Genomic DNA, 23,039 nt, shown 5'->3' on the forward strand with positions numbered 1-23,039 from the left:
AACAGAACAAAAAAATTCAGAAAAAAATCTCAAATTTGTGGTGTATTCATTTGTCTCTGACTTTGAAACACACAGGTAAGTAAGAAATGGCTTCACAGCAAAGTCATAGTTATTTACATGTGAAATAGAATGGTGCCAGATACGGTAATCAAAGAAAATGCAGGTTATATTAAGTCAATTAGATATATAAAACAATGACAGCAGTGGATAAGAAGAAATTGTGGCAATTCTTGTGTCTGATGATTTTGAAGTCATCTCCTTCCCTGGACCTCTCTCCCATCCCTGGCAGCCAGCAGCCACATTGTGCCCACTGTCCCCAAGTCTTGTTCCCCCATGCCAGGAGGAGCAAGCACTAGACATGTTCTCTGTCTGTCCCCTAATGAACTGTGAAATGAGTACAGTTCTCTCTACTTCCAGAAGCAGAAGTATTGCCTGCACCAGGCACAGTGGTGCCTTGCCCAGGCCTGTGTATATAAACTCCTTGCTCACCACCTGTTTTGGCTTAGATACTCTGTACAAACCAATAAAACAGACAGGATTCAATGAGGGCAGTCAGAAATGCAAAGGTCTGGTTTTCCACTGATATTCACCCATTTTACACATTTTTTTCCAACTGTATTTACTTAGGCAGAGTTAGCTCCTGAATAATACTGGTTTGGGATCAGAATCAGAGATGTGCAGACATGGACATCTCTGTCCAGAATTCACTGTGCTCTATCATTTAAGTACTGCCAATCTGCCCTGTTGTTTCAAAGCAACACTTATCCAACCAGTGATATCTGCTTCAGACATCGTTTTCACCTTGCAGGAATTAAAACCTCTAGGTATTCTAAGTGCCTTGTTTACATTAAAACATGAGAAGTCAATGAATATTTAAAGCCTTTCCAGTAAATGGTGTATAGAGTAATTATGTAAGCCTTAACTATACAGGTCACTGAGAGTAAATACTTAGGCAGATTCTGCCATTAAAAATCTTGGCAGATAAATATTTTATACAGGTTGGAAGAGCTGTAGGGCTTTTTTTTTTTTTTTTTACCACTAACCTACTGAGAGAATCTGCAGGACATTAAATTAATCTTGCAATCTTTGAAGAGTTCCCATCTTTTAATCTGTTTTGTTTCCTAGCTGTGTAAATGAAGATATTTTTATAGATGTAGGGAGCTGCAATACTAGAATGGAACCAAAACCTCACTACAAATTACCAGAGCACATTTTCAAACCACTGCCTCAGTAGGTGGGTACCTTGCTGCAGAGTATGAAAAATTATCTCTGGCTCTGGAGCATGTAGCAACTTTGTTAGCATTTCCAGCCAGAACTAAACAGCTTGTCTCCCACTGACAAGTTCAGAAGGTTTCATGAAAAAATCATGTCTTTCGTGAATAGCCATGAAATGTAGGAGGCAAAACACTATGTGTGCAAAGATTATCATATCAGTAGCCTTACTTTACATAACAAAATCGTGGAAATTCAGAATTAAGAGATACTCTGTCCTTAAAGTCTGGTGCTACAATATCAAAGCAGTCCCTGATAAACCGAATCATCCTCCCCTGAGTGAATTGCCACACAATGGCCTTCACTACTTGCACATCTCCATAAGGGTTAATCCCTCACGCCTGGAGCTGCCTCTAGGGGTTTCAGTCTTAAACTCCTAAGGCATTCACAGAAAGGCAAAGCCATCTGTGTGGAAGCCCTTGTGCTAGGGAAGGACACTGCATGCCCTGCCACTGCAGTCTCCGGTGGTAGAACATAACTACTTTCTGAAGAGCACGCTTATCTAAGAATAGGCCCCTCTCCTTGGTAGACTTGAGGCATCTAGGGCCTAATTTGCTCAAAGATTTAGATTGAACAGGGCTCAAATAACAGGAAACACATTTCCTTGCCTTTTTCAAACGCCCAGTTCTATGTGTGCAAAGAAAGACCCACAGTCTTTCTTATACAACCTAGAGGGAGCAGCACCAGGCCCCTGTGGCAAGGGTGTGCAGTGGCTCTGACACCAAGGGCCTCTAATCATTCACTGTCTTCCATAGGATGTTCTTATCCACATGGGAATGATAAGGCCAAGATTTATCCCAAGAAGAAAGGCTGGTGAAAATAGATAGGTTCTCTTTAACTGATTGAGGAGATGTGTAAATATTATCGTAGTCAGACTTTCTTATAATAACAAAGGCACGTGTTAAGTGAATACAGGATTTCTCAGCCTGTAAAAAACCAAGAATGTGTTTTAGGATATCATTGATTTTTGCGAGAAAAATGGTGATTTATGGCAAAGATGCTGTCAAAATGACTCATCAAAAGTCTTACCTCTAAAGCTCTGCAAACTTAGCTTATCCTGGTAAACTGAACACAGCAAATTTTTTACACCTTTTTCTTTTCCCGGGAAGCTGAATGTGGTTTTGTGCTATCATTACACTGATCAGCAAAAGCTCAACAGGAAGAAAGCAAAGACCCTAACCTTTCACCTGAGGTAGATCATGCCAGTGTCAGGCAGACTGAGCACTATTTTTACAAATTCCTCACTTTACACTATCTGAGCAAATGCCTCTCAAAGAGTGTGAGTACCTCAAAGACCCTGGGCTCTGCACTCTGTGTCATGGGGCATCACTTTTAGATTCAATTAATTCTGAGGTGTCCAGAAATGCAACGAATGAACACTGCAGACTTAAAATAGCCTCTTGATTTTCTTGGTTTCAGTGTAGTTATGTGATTTTCTCTTCCCCCTTGACATTTCTCTTCCCCTTCTATAACTCAAATAAGCACAAGGCTCAATTGCCTACAGCTTTCTCATGCACACGCTGTTACACAGGAACATTGCAACTTGGCAGATCCAAGAGTCTCCTTTCCTGTTGCAGTCTGGCCCATATTTATCCTGCCTAACTCTCAGACACTCCACACGGGTCCCCAACCTTGGTGCACTGACCTCTCAAACTCCTCCTCACATCAGTGTAAGGATGGGCATTTTTAGAAGACTATTACAATTTTAAGTGCATGAATCATCTTCTGGAGGTGCCCTGTATTCTCCATCAGCTGTGCAAGGTACCTGAAGTCAGGTGAGATGAGTGGCCACACAAAACACTACAGTTTGCTCCCTCTCTTAAGAAAACCACAATATGATACAGAGACTGCTGGTTGCTGTGGAAGTAAAGAGTTCTTGCCTCAATAAAGAGGTGGGAGTGAAAAAGGAGGAGTGAGTACTTTACTTTGACGCTGACAGTATTTCCCTCAGCTAAGTGGCAGGGGGAAGGCAGACAATGCAATCTGGAGGGTTTTTTTTTTATAACTAGCTCTCCTACACTCCTCCAGTCTGCCACCTGCTTGTATGTAGACCCAGCACATGAAGCACCCACTCCAGAGGATATCCTGGCAAGAAAACTGAAGGATATCTGCTGCTGAAGAGTAGGTAAGTCTCGATTCCATTGGGAGGTTGGACAAAGTCATGTTCAGAAGGAACTGCAGCAGTCGTACCCTTTTTAGCCACAGCGGTCTCATCACTGTTTCTTGGTATGACTGATGGTGCTAAAAATTATGTTTGTAAACTGGAACAGAAAGCCCAACAGCAGGAAGACAAATACAAACTCCTCATTAATTGAAACCTCACAATATTCTTCAGTGGTCTGGTGCCAGTCTAGCAAAGCATTAGGAGTGTGAATAAGCCCAATATATACAGTGGTTCTGGGCTGGTCTGTAACACACTTAAAATAAAACATATGCTGAAAGAGCTTGGCTGAATGAGGGCTAGCATGCTCTGTACTCAGCAGCATCCCACTGAGAGTGTCAAGTGGGCAAAATAATGATGGTTTGATGTGGATAGAGAAAGGAAAGGGCAGAGAGGAAAACATAATCAACTAGGAGAATGAGAGAGAGAAAACACTAGCAGTTCTAGAGCAGGCAAAGATTTGAGGCTGAATTAGAATGTGCCCTTCAGATGATCTGTACTGGACTCTCAGTCTTTCTATTTTCACACTGACTGAAAAAACTAACAAAAAGTCATTTGGGAAGTTTAAGAAGCATTTCCCAGCATAGGCTGAGTTAGTATCTAGTCTACTCTGCAAAGCTTTGTTTTCAACACTGCCCAGTCCATCATGGAGTGGCTGTGCAGAAACACTTGTGATCCATGAACATACTAAACTCTTAGAAATCATCTGTGTGGAATTAACAGAACCTGACCCAAGACCAGCATTTCCTTTCCATGTTGGTGCTCTTCTTTAGCTCATTAGATGCTACATACCAACAGAATAAGTGATCCAAAGAAGAAGATGACAGACCTATTTTTTTTTTACTTTCATAGGCATGTGAGGTGAGTGTCATGTGTTGTTTCCCATCTACTTTCTTCTGGGTTATGCTTAGAGCAACACTTATATGCTGTGGAGGAAGTTGTGTCCAGCTTTTCTAAACCAACTAAAGGAAGTAAAAAAAGAGAAGAGAGACAGAGAGAGGAAGATCCTAAAGGAGCACCTTACAGTAAAAAGATGTGTTTTGACATGACAGAGTTCTAAGTTAACTGTTTGCAAGCCTCCACAGTACAAAAGATGCAACTTCTTTCATTCTGGGTGCTCTTTTAAGCTGATGTCTTATCTGAGAGGACTTGAAAACTCATCAGCAATCTGACATTATGCTTTTCCTTCTAGGCAACATACCACAGATTTCCAGGACACATAAAAGAGATAGCAAAAGCAAAAATATATGGACTTTCTAATGGAATCTATAATGCAAAATATTGTACATACCTTTAGTTTTACCCAAAGCAAACAATGCATGGAACTACACTGAAAAGAACAAATGACCCTACGTGCTCTTAACCCTGCATCCTATGCTGTCATCTGCAGCTGTGGTTGGGATAGGACATGGAGCTTTGCAACTCCAAACGAGTCAGCAGGGTTAACTGAAGGTTGCTGGAACTACTGAAGCTGTTACGGGGCACACAATTTGACATCCCAAAATGAAGGAACAGCCTTCATATATCTTAGGACACTGGGACCAGTGGAATGTCTTTTAGTCTCCAACACTGAATTTTACATTTATTCCCTCTTCCTTCACTGGGAGACAGACATTAGTTCTCCCTGTCACTCTTGAAGAACACAGACAGAATATGTGAAAGAATATGTGACTCCTCTTACTCTTCTCCCTCAAAACTGCCAAAGATTGGTAGTATATAAGAAGGTTTGGTTTCTAAGAGCACATATTTGTTTGGGCTAAGGACAGCACTCGTGAAATCAAGTAGGATTACCCGCTCATTATCCTCAGAAGAAATTTTTCTTTATCTGGAAAGACAATTCTTGAATTTAATGCTACCTAAGATGCTGTACAATATTAAAACAGGCCATGACTACTACAGATCACAGGGCTGTTGTCTTGTCTTTTTTTTTTTTTTGGTTAAGCCATCAAGTCATAAGCAATTTGTGTGATAATCAAGAAAATTTTGCTCAAGGCAGCATTCTGGTTTTACAGCGTTGTTACTAAAGGCAAACAATTAGATTCAGAAAAGAAAGCTTTCTCACTTCTTATTTTGAAGCCTAGTGACACGGATATCTACCTGGGACACGGAAGAACCATGGTCAGATTCCCTACCTGCTGGAATCAGACCAGAGATAGGGCCTTGGGTGTCCCTCTGACCACCAGCTTGTCCAAAAATCATCAGACACAACACCCCTGCTGTGGCCCCATGAAATGTATGAAGTTCTCTTAAGACAAAAGACAGTGGTACTCAATACTTGGATATCCTGTGTTCCTGGGAAAGGTTGTTCTTCCTTGATCTGACTGACAGAAAAGGCTTGAAGCAGAGTTTGCCAACTACCCATTGCTTCCAACAGTCCATTACAGGAGAAAAGGTGCCTTCCCTGGAGATAAAGAATGGCACCTAAACCACCCATCCAAATCTAAGCCAAGCTTCAAAACAATGCTTAAAAATGTTCAACAGTTCAGACTTCTTCAGGTTTCATCTTTGCCAATTTTCTCTTTGTTATTTTTTCTCTTTTGGTGTGACTAGCTGAAAACCATCACATGGTTTATCATACTCAAACTGCAGGGAGGAGACAAGAAGCCATTTCTTGTGGGATGCCACATCAGAGCCAAATCTCAAGGTTTTCCTGAATAAAAAATTTCAATACACTAGCTAGAATCACCTGATTTCCTCTTGCATGTTTTATTTTTAACATTGTTCTTCATTATACAGTGCTATCTGTTTTCAGGTGACCAAATTTCTGGCTGAGTCCCTGAGTTAGCTAACTGCCCTTGGATATCTGAAACCTGTGAATATAAGTCACTAGAGCTTTGGTCTAATTTAGATCACATGAAAATACATGCTGTCCTTAGAACAAATCAGCAGAGATATACCAGCCTCACGAAATAAAAGAATAAGCAGAAAACAACATTAATTTTAAACACCATCTCACACAGAAGAGATAATCAAGAGAAACTTGACAGAGAAAATCTTAAAGCTTCTATATACAGAAATTGTCTCCTTTTAAAGGCAACAATGGCTTCCATTTGTTTGGAAACTTTGGGAAGACCACCACAATATAGCAAACTCCTGGAAGTGTTGTGATCAAGGAAAGAAAGAAATGTGGGACGTATGCAATTAAAACCTGTTTCTAATTATCCTAGGGTGAACTGAGCCAGCCACTGGACAACTCTGACTCCTCATGTAAGGCCAAGCAAGCAGTGCTTAACTGAACAAATTACCATGCTAAAACAGAACGTGGCTTTGTAAGGGCAGTGAGTTTTCCTCCTATACATTTGCTTTTGCTACATTCACGTAGCTTGCTGGGAATCCTGTTCATCAGTCTGCATACTCTTGGTGTCCAGGAGGATAATCAACAACACAATACCTATGGCTACCTAAAAAAGACATATCTCATATATAGTTAATAATCTAAATCACTCATATGTGCTATATATATGAGCATATATGCCTGCATGTAAATATCTACAGGGACAGCACCTGTCCTTGATTTAGTTATCTAAATGCATATACATACATAAATACATTATGCATGTATATAAATATGCACACACATACACATACATGTAGGTGTTTATAGTACATATATGTAAGTAGGTGTGAACATATGCCAGTGGATGTATATACACAGAAGAAAAAAAAAAAGTTGGGAATGTTTTTTCTGACTTGTTCTTTCTGACTTACACGTACCACTCATTTTGGGAATTTTTTTATACAGAGTAAAGCAGCTCCAGTGAGTTATTCTGGTCTTAAATGTTTTATCAAAGAAATTGGAATCTAGATCTTAAAGTACCCTTTCCAACTGCAGAAGAAATTAACAAAAATTAATAAAAAACCTGAAAATGCTTAAGAGACAAAGAGATACATACATACACTAACCCTTCACCAAAATGCAGGAAGACAGCATACTGTGCAAACTCTGAACCCAAAACCTTGGCCCCGCAAACGTCAGCAGGAATTGGCCAATTCTATTTTTTTATATCTGTCATTGAGTGTTTTATCTCAGGGTTGCCCTGACATCATTCTCATCCCATCTAAAATAAAGACTACAGCTGGTGTTGTTGAGGCCACTGCCTGCAAAGTAGTAGATGCCTGAAACGCAGAAGGAAATCAGTATCTATCCAAGTGGAGCTTATAAGCATCCCTAGGAAGATCCAGCTCAGGGCACACTGAAGCCCTGTCTCACACTGATGACACAGTTGCACTGTTAAACTATCAGTTTTTCTGATATGAGTGTGAGGCTCTTTGTGGAGATGACTTGTGCTCCAAATTCTGCTGTGTGGGTCTCAGACACCCTTTCTCCCAACTCCTTATGCTGCCATCAGCCATGACTCTTCTATTGCAAGATGCCCAAGGTATGCTGGGCTTTATTGTTTCAGGAATGCAAAAATTACACTTTAAAAGGTTATGTTGCCCTGTTTTGTACTTATTGGACAAATTTGGCAGACTCTGACATTAGTTTCCTGCTGTTCACCCCAGCAGGCAGAAAGGGTCATACAGTCACATGCACACCCAAAAGCTTTTGTACAACTGTGAAATGTGATTTTTTTTCTCATTATTCTCTGATTTTTGTCTCTCAGAAAAGCAGTACATGGAATACCTAGGCTAGCCTGGTTACCAAATGCAGCCTGCCTGCCCTCATGGAGCACTTTTTCTGGTCTAGCTATCTTGCTGAGATGAGCTATGCTAGCTGTATGGCTTCTAGGTTTCAAGCTGCCTTGATATTACCATTCCTACACAGAAGACTTAGCTCTGGTAATTTCACTGAAATTTTCTGGGACTTCAGAAAGTATCTTGAATATTTTTGCAGGAGCCACACAATTTGCTTGGAAGCAGTTTGCTTTTTGGAGACTATTCTGAGAAAACAATGAAGCTGCAAAGAAATAGTTAGACTTTATTTAAGAAGGGTGTCTGATGGCTTAATGTTAATCCACAATTTCAATTTGGTCATGTTAATGCTTAAAAATCATAATCACTTCACCCTGAATATAGCTAAATTAACTGAAATTGCTTGAATCTATTATAAAGCAAAGCACTAGAGTCGAAGCTTTCTGTTAACAAAGGAGCACTTACCTGTAATCATAGTTAGAGCTGATAGACTTGCTAAGGCTGGGATATCAAGGTTAAGGCTCTTTAAGTTTAAGGAAAAGTCTTTAATAGAGTCGAGCCACTCCCCAAATCCTCGAAGGCACTGAAGTCTATGAAGCACGAGTCCATTGCAGAATACAAACTTATCTTCAGCAGTATCAGACCTCAAATAAAAACAATTGAAAAAATTATAAATGCATCTTCTACTTTACAGAAAAATGCATAACCAGTATTGAAGCGTCTGTCATTTAAAATCCAAGGCATATAATCCTGAGACATATGTGGGCATTCACGTTTGACAATATGTTTCTCCCTCGGGGCCAAAGTACAACAAACAAGCTTCTGTGATTGCTTACTTGGTAGAGTTATAAGCCTGAGGTTAGCTGCAGCATGTGGTGTAGACTGTCTAATTAGTTAAGATTTTGGTCCTGCCCAAAGGCATAAACAGAGAAGACATTTTGCATTAAATACTGTATGTTTGAACCAAAGGAATACTGAGTGCATTTTGATATACAAAACTAATGAAAAGATAGGTTCTGCAACCCTCAGCATTTACTTAGTATCATCTGCTTTTTTCAGATTGTAAAAATTGGCAAGGAAAAAAAAATGGAGAACACATGCAGTAATGCAGGACAACACACATAACTGCATAAACTCTTTTATATGAAAACCTGTGTGCAAGAGAGAAATTACAGCCAAGCTCTCCTCTTATTCCCTCTCCATTACAAATATTTTTGTTGAAAAAACACATGAAAAGGTCATTTTCAACTTAAATAAACATGGGCATAACTGAAATCACCAGTCTGCAATTTTGCCAGTTCCTGAAAGTGAAATCAGTAAAGTGTCTTAACTAGTGCTAGAGTGACAAACAGCATCTCACTCTATTAAATAACTTGGTATTAAAAAGAAAACCAATCTGAATAAGATTTTAAATCTTCTTCATCCCTTTCAAAAACAGAAGAAAAAGGGAAAAGAAAAAAAACTCATACTTGAAGTGTGTTTCTATATTTCATACTCATGAGTACAAAGCAGACTTGCTCAAATAGTACCTGAGGATCAATTTTGATTACTATGTAGGAGGAAGATGGGACAGATCAAATAAAAGAAGCACATTAGTGACACCTATGATCTCTTTTTAAATCACCTTCTTGATTTTTCCTGCAGTGTAAAACAAATTAAACACCATATCCTTTGTATGCAGACATTGCCAATGTTTTGTGCTTTTTTCTTGGTACAAATGACAATGTTCAAAGATAGTGCCATATTTATTCCTTAAAAACATTCAGATGGATGATTTTTCACATCATCTTAAGAGGAAATTAAACAAATAGTTACCTGATGGAGAGTCTTAGTACAAACAGCTCCAAAAAAGCTGATTCTATGAGTAATGTCTGATCTTCTTTTGGGAGGTCAGTAAATCCTGGGATTTTTTCTGCCCAGCCTCTAGTTATGTCAATGGAGGCAGTCAGAAGATTATAGAACTGTTGTACATGTTCTGCATCTGTGCCTGCAGCAGCCTGATCAGTGGAACAGTACTAAAATGAAAGCCACAGAAAGCAAGGTTATATGCATTTAAGGGCATTCTGTGAAACATACAGCATTATTTGCCTGACAACATTTCCTTCTGTGGCAAAGCTGGTATTATAAATAAAGACATAAAAATAGGTCTACATCTACCTACTTATTTGGTTACCTACAGGCATTTTGCTATTCAGACAGATATTACAAAAATATTTCCATATGTATAGAAGTAATTTCAAATTTATAACTAAAATATAATATCACATTTTACAAGTACCTATATGCTATTAGTAAACAGAAATAGAAAGCTGGTGGGTAGGATAATTTGCACCACACTAGAAGAGGAACATTATTTGGCTTACTACAATGAAACACTTTTCCCATTGATGAATTTGTCTCAGTATGTCAGAAATGCAGATTTCTTCCAAAACCTCACAAAGTGCATTTTATCTGACAGTGATACAGACACATAAGATAAATCACATTTTATCTGACACATGCAGCATTGCTTCATTTGAATACAGAATTGGTTCAAAGTAAACCAGCTGCCCCATATCACCTCTTATCCTTCAAATTGAAGCATTTGAGGTTCAGCAGAACCTATTATCCTGCTTATGTGGCCATAACTCTTCCAGGCAACCATTTGACAGTCTCAGCTTGCTCAGCTTCCCTGTGACCCTCTGACAGCTCCCTCCCCACTATCTCCTACTTCATCACCAGTGGATCCCTGTCACTCCTTTGACACTGCTCTCTCTTTCTTGGCAGAAAATAAAACAGGAGCTTTTGTGGCTTAGTCTAATTCTGTGCTTGGAAAGTGCTGCTGGTTTTCTGAGCAGGTACTGAATAATGTGGCATTTACTGTAGTAACATCCTCATCATCAGACACCTGCTGGGTTATTTCTGGGAGAGACTTCATATCCACTCTCTCTCGTATGGGTTCAGCCAAAGAAAGGCTGAGGTAGTGTGCACAGCCAAAAGAAGCTTGCATACTCCTTGGAAACAACTTCCCACAGGCACTTAGGCTTGAGTCCATCAGCCTAAAGGCCACTTCAGCAACTCTCCAAGCCAGACTGGAAGCAGAAAAAACTCCTTCCCCATCAGTAACAGTGGTCTGGCAGCATGGGAGGACCATATTACAACCATGGGCTGCAAGTATCACCCAAAAGTCACCTCTGTGCAGGACAGAGGGATGGGGCAGCAAGCAGAACTTGTCAGGCAGCTGTCCTGTACTCTGCCTCTCCTAGCTGGAGCTCATTGCTGTTGGCAGGTAAGGGATGAAGGACACAATGTCAGAGTTGCTGACTGATGGGAGAACCACAGCAATCCTAGAGACCTCTGTCTGCATCTGGTTACTGGTACTAGCTCTTAGTGACTCTGTTCTGCTTAGCAAACCCTAACTGCATGAGTTTCTCACGGTGCCTTCCAGCTCACATCCCTAATCAGCTGGTGAAACACGTGCAATCCTTCTTTTGAAGTTCATATAAAGACAAATTTTGCCTCAGCTGCTCCAAAGGATCCTGTGACACTGACGCAGGTAGAGGCCACAATACAGAGAAGACGGGGAGCAACAGTAGAACATGTATGCTGCATAATATTTATGTGTTCAGACCCCCACTTGAATGGAGCAGTTGAGGACACTCAAGCAGCAAGAATCACCTTGGACTGCAGCAAGATTCACACAGGTAATTAATGGGTAGGCAAAGACAATTTGCTTTTTCAGACACCACACATGTCCTGGACCCTCTAGAAGCAACCATGCAGAGCAAACCACAACAAGTGTGCATTTTGGCACTGGGAGATGTGCTTTGCTACACAGGGGCTGACCATGACTCTGACCCTTACTACACAGGGAAACGAAACAGGCTGAAGGAAACTCCTGCCTCACAACAGGTATTGCTAAGTTGAGATATATCCTTGATCCTTTGAGCAGTAAAGAAGAAGGAAAACAAAAGGAAAAGAGAAACCCATTCTGAAGGGGTTCATTCTAAATATAACTCATCACAACTCAGAGTAATTATGCCAGGTGTTAATTTGTTCCCAATATTTATAAAACATTCCTTTGGCAAAGGTAAGGCAAAGTTTTAACATTTTCTTATGAAGCTGAATGCTGCATTATGTCATGTAACTGTGATTGCTACCGTGTGGTATACCCCACACTGGGCACTGAATCAAATTAAATGCATCTAAAAAATTATAACCTGCAATTTTTTGCATAGTCTATCCCACGACAGCAATTTTAGAAGAAAGGTAAAAGATTAGATGGAACTGTATAATTTTCAGCTGCTGCAATACATCACTGCTCACTATAAAGTATTAGCACTTACAAAGAGTTGTTAAAATATTATTTACCTGTAATAGGCTTAGGAGCATACAAGTAACCATAAACAATATCTATGTTTCTGTTTCATGCACCACAGTTGTGGGTTTTTTCCATGATTATTTCATGGAGAAGAAGTGATATTTGACCTAACTTGTGACCAAGACAGCTGGCAATCCTGCTCTTGGTCAGGAGGCGTCACAGGACGGAAGGGCTCCCTCCGATCTGCATTTCTAAACCTGCCCTGTGCAAACTGGAGGCAAACCGGGAGAAATACAAAAGACAAAGCTCTGCCCCCCTCCCTTCCTTGGAGCTCCTTTGGGAATGAAATGAAATATGACTGTTACTTAAGGAGGGGGTTGCACGTGCAGCAAGCAACATTAATTTGTATGTTGTATCTGAAGAGATTTGGAAAGCCTGAGGTTGGGAAGCCCGACAGCACAACTTAGCTCTGCCCTTTGCCTGCTTTCATCAGTCCTTCATCGACGGCTACAGCTGCAAAAGCCTAACAATAATTTCTCTGCACAGAAGAAAGCCTACACTCATTTTTCCAAAAGCCATGATTTGTGCTTAATTTTGTGGCCCAGGAAGGGGGGGATTATTGCCTAAATGCTGCACTCCCCCTCTGAAAAGGCAACATTTCTATTTACATGGGTGCCTACTCTGCATGAATATGAATGGCAAGGGTCTGTTTCTCATCTCACTTCCTTAAAAGCGTAAACTCAGGGAATTGTACCAGTAAACAGGTGTGAGACCAGACTACAGCCCTTGGCAATTGCCTTTTGAAACCAAGTACCTAAATATACCACGGCTGTGGACTGGTAAGTTAAAACCAGTGCTGAGATGAAAAGCAGCCATGTTCTGAACTAGAACTGTTTCCAATGTTTTGGTGTAAAGTTTGTAGCTTATGTAATTTATTTTGGGTTTTGTTTTTTTCCTGGGTTGCTCTGTGAGTGTGTGTCTCTACAGGGTTTTCTGGAGAGAAGGGATACACACTTTTCTCTGAAACTTTTATCAGTAGTTTTAAGATGGTCAAGATATTACAGCTTGTAAACACGAAGACCAGGCTAAACATTAAGGTCGTATCAGCAGAAGTGTCAGGGCTGACTCCAAAGCCAGGTCTCCAGATCTGCCCATTTGTGGTGCTCAGCAGGGTCACAGCCTAGCTGAATGTGCCATAAATTATTCTTTACACGTACAGGATTATTCTTCATAGGAATATTTTAGCATTGCAGTGTGTTTATTATATGTTTCATTAAATTCATTAAATTCAGTTTATCTTGCTCTTTACACAGCATTTGTTTTTTGACCTCCCCTAACTTTTCAAAGTAAGTATAAGGGTCTTTGAAAAAAATAAGAATCTACTTATTTCTTGCAGAATATTTTTGTCATTTCAGCACCACCGGGCATAACAGACTATAATATATTTTAGTGTAAAGAAAAACTTAGATATTAATATGTCCTAACAGATAATCATACTTAATCTTTTAGCTACCAAGACTAAATTAATTTACTGTCAATCATATGCTCTGTGTAAAGTCCAACAGAATTGTTCAACAATTAAATCTGTGGGCTGTTTTCATTAAAAGAGAAATAATTACTGCAGGACAATGAAAAAAGTCACATACAAGTACATAATTTTTGTTCAGTTTTCTGTAAATGCAAAAGAACTTTGTATCAATAAATAAATACAAACTATGGCCCCTGGACTCCTGCAATTCTGTGAAACCCAGCAGATTTCTATCAAAGAGCACAGCTTGTCACACACCTTGGTATTTGCAGAACGATCCCTGAGACATTCTGGGTAAGTTAAGGTACATGTAGATATGGCTAATGCATTCTCCTTATAGTAGGTTGTCAGACACTGAACAGCTAAATTCTTGATAATAACTTGAAAAATAATATGATTTAATACTTCCAGAATAGTTTGAAGAAAATACGTTACAGCATGCTTTAAATTGCTAAATTATGTATATAAGTATAGTCTAAAATAGCATAATGTAATTTTTATATAATTGCAGTAAATATACTTTAGGATTAAATATTACTTAGCAACAAGTGATAAATGGCCAGTGGAGTTATTGTCTGAGTACAGCTGCTATTTTTAAACAATCTCAAATTTAATCATATTTCTTTAAGGGGGAAGAATTTGATCTTGTTTTTCCGTAGCTGTAGTTTTTTTCTTATCCTATATCAACATGCCTAAAAATTGTATTTAACAAGTCATTTCAATGCTGTATTTTAATAACTACAGAACTTTTTTTTTCAGCTTTCAGAATATTCCATGAATATTTAAATTGTGACTATGCTACATTAAAGAACAAGGTTACAAAAATATATGATCTTTGGTAAAGCTTTGCTGATTTTTCAGAATTTTAATTTTAACAGGCTTGTTTTAAAAATGTGAGTTTTACTGAAGGAATATCTAGGCTGGGGTATCCAAAGCATACCCTATTCCCATTTAAATAATGGCAAAATTCCTGTTGATTTCAACAGGAATGGTCTTATCCATCCAGTGTCACACTTTGCAACCCTTCTATCTGAATATTAGGGAAATGCTATTAAATTTTAGCCTTCAGAAAATGGAATTAAAGATATTGGACATACAAGTACTGCTCCTGGTTAATCAATGACATCATAATTGATTGTGTTTTGGCACAGCCTTTTTGCAAGAAGAATGCTCTATTTATCCATGCATTTTTGCTTTAACTCAGCCACTGAATATACTGCAGATTATTAGATCATTTTTTGTGATTGAGATCCTCACAATGAATAGTTACTAACACTAATATCTACTGCCCTTCCTTTCCTCTCATTGTCCACCTATCACGAAAAGACAACGGCTGGCTGGACCGATTTCTACCCTCATCCAAATTTCACACTTAATTTCATTTTGGCAAAGCAGCTGGTAAGGAGAAATGCAGCGTGCAAATCATTTCTGCGCGGAAAGCAAACGGGGAAAGGAAAGTGAGACATACTCTTGAATAGTCCAGCTCCCTGGGCGCGGAGTCGGTTAAAGCTCGAACGAGGGCATTCATCATGCTGATGGGAGGAGAGGGCGGGGAGGGCTGAGAGGGTTCTTGCTGTAAGGGGCTCTTTGGTTTGGAAGGCAGCCGACCTCTTCTCCCTTTCAGGCTGTCGGTACGGACAACTAGGTGAAAAAAAAAATCCCAAGGGAATCAGTTGTGAAGGTACCAGCAAATGATGGATCAGAATGAACAGCCCGCTTTCCTTACGGTGGCCAGACCAGTAAAAATAAGTGTTCTCCAGTTTCAGCATGTGCTCTTGATGCCTTTGATTGCAAAGGAACACAAATGGCACCAGAACTGTGTCAGACCTACGATTGTAAGCAGCAATGTAGCTGCTTAGTGAGAGCCCAGCTGTGTTCCTTGTGTCCATGCTTTGTTTGCAGCATGTCAGTGTGCCCCTGCACTTGTGCCTGTGACACTCCACTGCTGAAAACAAGCTGAATGTGAAACACAGATTTTAATGTTTCTACTAGCAGTGTGCCTTTTAAATGGCAGAGGCATTCATTCAAAGTAATTTCAGCTTTCTTAAAGCATTTGAAAAAATACGGTCTCACTATATAGGTTATATTATCCATGTCAGTATTTGCAATGGGACTGCTCACACAATATTACTCACATGCTTAAATATTTGCAGAATTGGGACTAATGAGTTGATCCTGTTTCCATTTAAATTAATTGCAAATTTACAATCAGCTTATGGGAATGAAACGAGATCCTATGTCAAAATGCACACAATCCAGTGCAGCCCCCAGTGAGAGAACAAGGGGAAGCCAACAGCATTATCGAGCAATGTTCAAAGTTAATAAAGGAGATATTTTGGCCACTGTCAAATTATCCTCTTGTGACCTCGCTGTTCTTGAACTCTGGGGTCTATGGTCTAAATATGATAATAGGGGTGAAAAGCATAAAATCAATACATTATTACATAAATGCACATATTTTGGGGTAAGTTATGAATCTCATCACTGTCAAATTTATTGTAGAGACATCCATGCTTTCTCACACACACACACACACAAAGACACAGATTCATAAAACATAATATTTTAGTTTTCTGGGATCATAAATAGCCAGAGTCCTTACCTTCTTTAACCATGCCGACACTGAGACACTTCTGGAACCGGCAGTATTGGCATCTGTTACGACGTCTCTTGTCCACTGGGCAGTTTTTATTTGCCAGACAAACATATTTTGCATTTTTCTGAACTGTTCTCTGCAAAAATGCAACACAAAGATAGTAAACTGATTGTTTCTTGAGCAGCTTAGAACCTGACAAAATGTGTTTTAATTACAACATGAAAAGTGACAGTGCAATTCATATAATTAGATAAAATTAATTTCCTAACACACTAGCCTGCAGGAAAAACAATTTTATTAGTGCTAGCTGCTGACAATGAAAATCATCTAGGATTTTTCTGAAGCAAGTCTCTGGAGACAGGCAACTTTGAATGATAAAATCATATCTGAAATTACCAGGTCATCACATCTACCTTTGGGGATTAGATTATCTCCGCTTTTAATATCCCTTTGGGAACAATTTTCTACTTGGTTCATTCCCTTGATTATTGCTGACCTTATTAAAATAAAATCAAAATGATCTGCAATGTACTTCTCTTGCTATCACTATTGTTAGTCAAATACCACAATAACTGGTTTGGTTAGCCATTAAAATCATCAGGGAGAAAAATAAAAACACCAGCAACCCCTACAAAATGTGTTTGGCTAAATACTCTGGGAAAGTTAACCTGACCTGAAGAAAAAGGACAGAATGATGACACAGTTATGTAAATTTAATTAACTGTAAAGTCATGTTGAAAAAAATAAAGCAAAATTAAAATGTATAGAAACCTGGTAAGCGTTGCAAGAATGTAACAAATATCAATGCAAAAACATATCATGCTGCCATGCTTAAAATCAAAGATACATCAATAAATAACATTCAAAAAGGTATTACTAGAAAAGACACCAGGAACAAATTGATCAACTCAACATTCAATATTAAATCTTTAACTGCAATTAAATTAATGGATAAATTTTATTCCATAATTTGTGTTTGTTATCAAATAACAGCCTCAATGTACTGAATGTATGAGATACAGGAAATATTGTTCATTGTGATTTGCAGCTGAAAACAGTTTAATTTTGCAGAATTAGGTGCTGTTGCAACTCAAGGATATGCTATTGATTTCCACAGGGGCAGGTTTGGGATAAAAAGAGCTGCTATTTCCATGTTATTTGTGTTCCCTTTTCTAGTTATATTTAAATAACAAATTAGTTTTATAGGAGACGTGTGTATTACCACGTGGTCAAAAGATTATTATTAAGTAACACTGACAACTCCACCTACAATAAAAAAATGTTATAAGCCCTCTCCCCAAATATTTTGGGACTGGTTTTGTTCCCATTGTATCTTTTACCAGAATAAGGGCATAACTGCTATCTTAGCAAGAAGAAATATACAAAATCAACCCCCAAATGTTTCAAATCTTAAACTTAAACTTGCTGCGCAGAACCATCCTACCAAAAGTCAATCACAACCTCTTCCCTTAAACAAGCTATTTCTGAAATTAATACTGGAATCTGGACCTTCAAACTCTGCTGAAAGGAAATTACAAAGCACCCAAACCTAAGATCTAAAGAGTATAATCAACTCTTGAAAATATAAGCGCAAAGTTGCAGCTGAGAAACTGCTGTGTGCAAGTTATTTGGGTTGCTACTCAGCTGCAAAGAGTAGCAGAGTAGCATTGCAGAGCAGGCACCGGGACCCCGTGCAGTGCTTAGTCACTGCTCTGCAGGCAGCTTTCCCTTGGGAAGGGCTCCCCGGGCTCCTGAGCTGAAGGGGAATGACAAGGCAGCAACCAAAAGCAACCAGGAGTACTTGGGTTTGTCCCCTGAGTGAAACCAGTTTCTTCCCGGTGCTGACCACCCTGCATTCCTCCTCACGCCAATTTTCCCTGCAAAGCAAAGGGCACTACTGCCACTGCCTAAAATATTAAGTGAGCTTTACAGTTTCAGGGGTTTTTTTCTCACCTAAAAACAAAGTGTAATTTGAATTGGTGACTGAGTAAAACCCAGGCTGAATGTAGTCCAGATGAGTTTCACTACAGAATAAATGCCGTTTATAGCTGAAACTGGGGTGACCTACGTTTCATTGAGGAGTGCTGGCAGACCAGAGGTGGTTCCCCCAGATCACTGCCATGGCCTCTTCTCAGCTGAGACTGGCTGATCCTTTTATCCTACACAAGGCTTTCCTTGACCTTCAAAAACTTTGGGCGCCCCTCCCACCCTGCTGTGGGGGCCTGAGTTTCAGCACACGATGTCCCTGAAGCCCCAGGTCAGGACCAGGAGCACGTCAGGACAGAGAGGGTGGGAAGTGAGTTGGGATCAAGCAGGGGGGGGAGCAGAGCATGGATCTCTCACCTTGAAGAAGCCCTTGCAGCCCTCGCATGTCCGCACCCCGTAGTGCTGGCAGGCGGCATTATCTCCACAGACAGCGCAGGTGCCTTCCCCGGACGAGGAGCTCCGGCTGGGAGGGGACGGGAGGCCGCTGCTGCCGCTGCCGCTGCTCTCCCCCATCAGGCTGGAGGTGGCTGCGTTGAGGCCGAGCGGTGAGAAGGCTAAGGTGGCTGGTCTTTTGGCCAGGTGAAGCCCGTAGGAATGGCCCTCCATGGGAGCCTGGCTGGCGGCGGGCCTGTCGGAGCCCAGGGGCAGGCTCAGCGAGGCCGGGTCGTAGCACATGTGGGCGGCCGCGGACGGCGTGTGCGGAGGAGAGTGCTTGAAGTGGAAGAGAGGGAAGCGCGGAGGCACGGTCTTCATGGGGGCGGCGTCCATCAGGTGCCCGGGAGGCAGGCAGGTCTGCGTGGGCTGCAGCGGGGGCTCATCCCACAGGGCCTGGTGGGCAGGGAAGCCCGGCGTGGTGGGCGTGGAGGGTGGCGATTGCTTGAAGTACATGGAAGTGCTGGGCATCCCCTCATCTGTAGACGGGGGCAATGAGGGCTGGTACGGGGACAGCCGGGTGTCTTCCATCTTTATGAGGGGCCTCTGGCCAGAGGAGGCAGTTTGCATTTGGTAGAGGCAGGAAGGCTTGAGCTCGTAGCTGCCAGAGTAACCCTCCATAAAGGTGCTGAAGCTGGGAAGGGAGGTGGTGGCAGTGGCAGTGATTTCGGTACTGCTCAGGTCCATGGTCAGCTTGGCATAGTCGGGGTTCATGATGTCTGAGCTGTACTCCGAGCCATAGGCGTAGGTCTGGGATGCATAATTCGAACCGGGCGGTGAAGGACTATACTGCGCTTGCACACAGGGCATATCTGCAAGGGCAAAGGGGCGCGTCAACAACAGGCCCAGGGCACCAGGCTGTGGCCCAGGCATCACAAACTTCCTTCCTAGAGCTTTCCCAGAGCTCACATAGGCGCCCAACTCCCATTCGGACATTTAAATTAGCCTCGAGCCTTTTGCTTTCAACAAGAAATATGCACCAGGGAGCAACTAAGCATTCAGTACTAGGAGTCTGCTCTCATCTAGTCAAGGGAGAAACTCACCAGTTTATATTATACCAGTGTCAGTGAGAGAAGAATCCATCTCAAGCTGCCCTACATCTGCTGCTTAATATACATAGGTGTCAATGAGAATTAGATAAGCACAACGAGAAGAGTTATGACTCTAAATCTACCTCTCTATGCCTTCAAATCATGCTGTAAAATTTTCACGAAGAGTAAACGAGGTTATCAAATGCATAATATTAAAAATTATATTTATTTTAAAAGAAGCAGCATCTGCAGCGCATGTCAGAGGAATTACTCAAATCACAAGGTTTTCTACTCAGGACTTGCATCAATTTTGCTTACTCAGCTCTGGACCTTTGAAGAATATTTCTGGTCAGCTAATAATTTAGGGTTGCTGTTTCATTATTAGTTTCAAGGCTTATCTTTGGTAGAATGTTCTCCTTTAAAAAGTGGAGGATACGACATCCCCTTCAATTTGCAAAAATGTAGGAGAAAAGATATGTGGCATTTCTCTTTTTATGGGAAAGCAAGGTTGAGGCCAGTAATACAGTTGGTTTTATTCATTAGTCATGAAACTTAATGTGGTTCACTAATAGCTGGGATGGTCAAAGCAACACAGTGCCTGGCTAAAAAGATCTGATTGTTATTTTCTTTTACATTTCCTACTAGTCTGCCATGTAATTTGCTGGTCACAGGAAGTAATAGACCCAATTCTGCAATTCACTGAGGTTTGCCTGACTAAACACTGTGAGATTCTAGACCAATATTTGCAACTTGAACTAAAAGTGTGTGGTGTATTTTGGTTCCACAGCAGAGGAATAAAATGCATCAATTAGTATAAATTTTCTCATAAAGAGAAAAGTAAATATGGATAAAATGTATATCAAAATTAAGTGCAGTTCATCTCTTCTTAATCATGGCAATTTATATTCCAAAAGCACTTGAGAAATAATTCATATTGAAAAAAAAAAAAAACTGCTTTGGAAATAATGAGGTTTTCCTCATTATTTTAAGAACTCTTTTCACTTACAATTTTAAAATATTCACTCCTGGCATGCAGGATTCCAAATAATTTGTGTTATATCAACTTTTAATTCTTTCCTGCCTGCTTTACAGATAAACATATTTAAACTAAGCACTATCATATTTAAACTACGAATTATCACACTGTCACACAAACCATTCACATCTTTCTTCTTCTCGAGAAAACCCTAAAATTTGAGAAAAAAAAATAGTGCTGTTTCCTGAAATTAAGACCTTCTTTGCCTTAAATCCAAAAGCTTAAAGAAGGAGGCAGGACAACCCTCCCCCCTAAGCCTTGCCTCCCAATGTTATTTATGTATTATTCTGCTGTTCTCTTTTTTTTCCTGTCAATTTCTGTCCATGCCATTCCACACACACACATTTCCTGGCGAGTCGTATCATTATCATTTGTTAGTTTAAGGACTGGCTGTTAAAACATAGTGATCAGTGCTTAATCAAATAAAAAGGGAAAGAAATTCTCTCCACACACCTCCACTGAGAACTGAGGGAGGAACACAACAGAGTGAGTTCACAGCTAATGTCACAACTGGACATGTTGATACACAGCTCTATGAAGGAAAAATGCTTTTTTGCTAGCTCAGAAAATGAGCAGGAGTTCAAGATCATTATGTCCTTTTTTTTCCTGCATTTTTCTGAGCATAACAGTGTCCTGCCACTGAATTCTGTGCAAAGTGGAGTAGAAAAACAGAAGTCTAAAATAACTCTGACCGGAGGACTGAAAAAATATCCCTAACCTAAAGGTCTGGTCTCTCCTGGCTCTGTGGGACTCCTCCTACCTCGTCTTTTGCCAGTGCACTTGTCTAAGTCTAACCCCTACTTTTCCACTTAGGGCACCAGTATTAATTCCCCCGCAAAGTAAATAACCTGGGATTTTTTTTCTTTACCCAACAATATTAAGACAAGAAAAGAAAAGGCCCCACAGGAGGTGCATTAACGAGCAACCTGTCATCAAAACCTAAATGAATGGCTGAAAGCATCGGGGCAGGGACATTGGGAGCTATTACCATGGTGTTCTGCTTTCTTTGCGAGAACGTGGGATAAAGGATGCCCAGTTTAGCGCCAGGGGCGCCTCACAGGGACATTAGCACCCCCAAGCAGCCCCCCCTTGGAGCTGGCACGTCTTTGGCGAGGGGCTCGCAAGCCGTGTGCCCCGGCACGGCATCGCCGAGAGCGCCGCGAAAGGCACGCGCTGCTCTGATCCCTTCGGGATTTCAGCTCCCCGGGACGTCGGGGGCCGATGATGCCAGAGGGATTTGGGAAGAGTAGGGGCCCCGCCAGGACCTCCCCTCCTCCTCCCGCCCTTCTCCCGGAGCGGCAGCTTACCTGGTGGGTATCTTGCGCGCTGAATGGTGGGGCTGGAGGTGCGGACGGAGGCGGCGGCGGGCGGCGGCGGCGGCGGGGTGGGTGCCGGCTGGGACCTCTCTGCGGAGGCGGGCCCGGGGCCTGGCCTGGGCGGGGGGCGCTCTTCCGACCCGGGCTCTGTCCGCCGGCGGCGGCGGGAGACAAGGCACAGTCAGGGGCGGCGGTGCCCGGCGGGGCGGAGGGAGCCCCCCGCCTCCCCCCGGCGCGGCGCCTCGGGGGCATCGTCCCCCCGCCAAGCCCCCGCCTCGCCCCGCGGGTGGGAAGGGGGAGCCGGCCGGGGAGCGCATTCCTGCCGGCTCCCGCTCCCTCATCGCACAAAAGGCAAGAGAGCACCGGGTTGGGACAACGGAGCCGCCGGTTTGTTCTCCGGGAGAGGAGCCTGGGGAAGGCAAGAGGAGAACTCCGGGCGGGGTGACTACAACAAGCGGGACAGCATCCCCGAGCGTCCACTTCCCCGTGAGAACTTTCTCTTTTCGGGATGCAGAGACAGGGGAAAAGCAGGCTGGGAGTTTCTATGCAAGGTACCGGCCACACTCGAGGGAGATGTCCTGCCGGCCCCGCTAACCCTGTGCGGTGTCTCCGGGCCCACCATCGCCGGCGCGGGGCAGGGAGCGCAGCCCAGCCGCCTCCCCCCGACCCTCGGGGCGCTGCCAGCCGGGCTCCGCGGGGGATGCTCGGCCGCGCCGGCCCCTGCCCACGGAAGCCGCTCCCCGGCGACT

General features: G+C 41.8%; 1 protein-coding gene across 1 annotated transcript in view; it reads right to left on the reverse strand.

Annotated features, from left to right (window-relative positions):
• NR4A3 (nuclear receptor subfamily 4 group A member 3) overlaps positions 1-23,039 on the reverse strand; it is a 31,362-nt gene that overhangs the window by 6,056 nt on the left and 2,267 nt on the right. The window contains exons 2-7 of the mRNA XM_058018528.1: positions 22,282-22,437; positions 18,833-19,719; positions 16,496-16,625; positions 15,362-15,534; positions 9,881-10,080; positions 8,531-8,709 (exon numbers count right to left, since the gene is read on the reverse strand). Coding sequence (XP_057874511.1) covers positions 8,531-8,709; positions 9,881-10,080; positions 15,362-15,534; positions 16,496-16,625; positions 18,833-19,717 — 1,567 coding nt within the window. The 5' untranslated portion in view covers positions 19,718-19,719; positions 22,282-22,437. The remainder of the gene's footprint in view (positions 1-8,530; positions 8,710-9,880; positions 10,081-15,361; positions 15,535-16,495; positions 16,626-18,832; positions 19,720-22,281; positions 22,438-23,039) is intronic.

This window comes from Melospiza georgiana, chromosome 1, assembly GCF_028018845.1.
Source record: "Melospiza georgiana isolate bMelGeo1 chromosome 1, bMelGeo1.pri, whole genome shotgun sequence".
NCBI classification, from domain to species: Eukaryota; Metazoa; Chordata; class Aves; order Passeriformes; family Passerellidae; genus Melospiza; species Melospiza georgiana.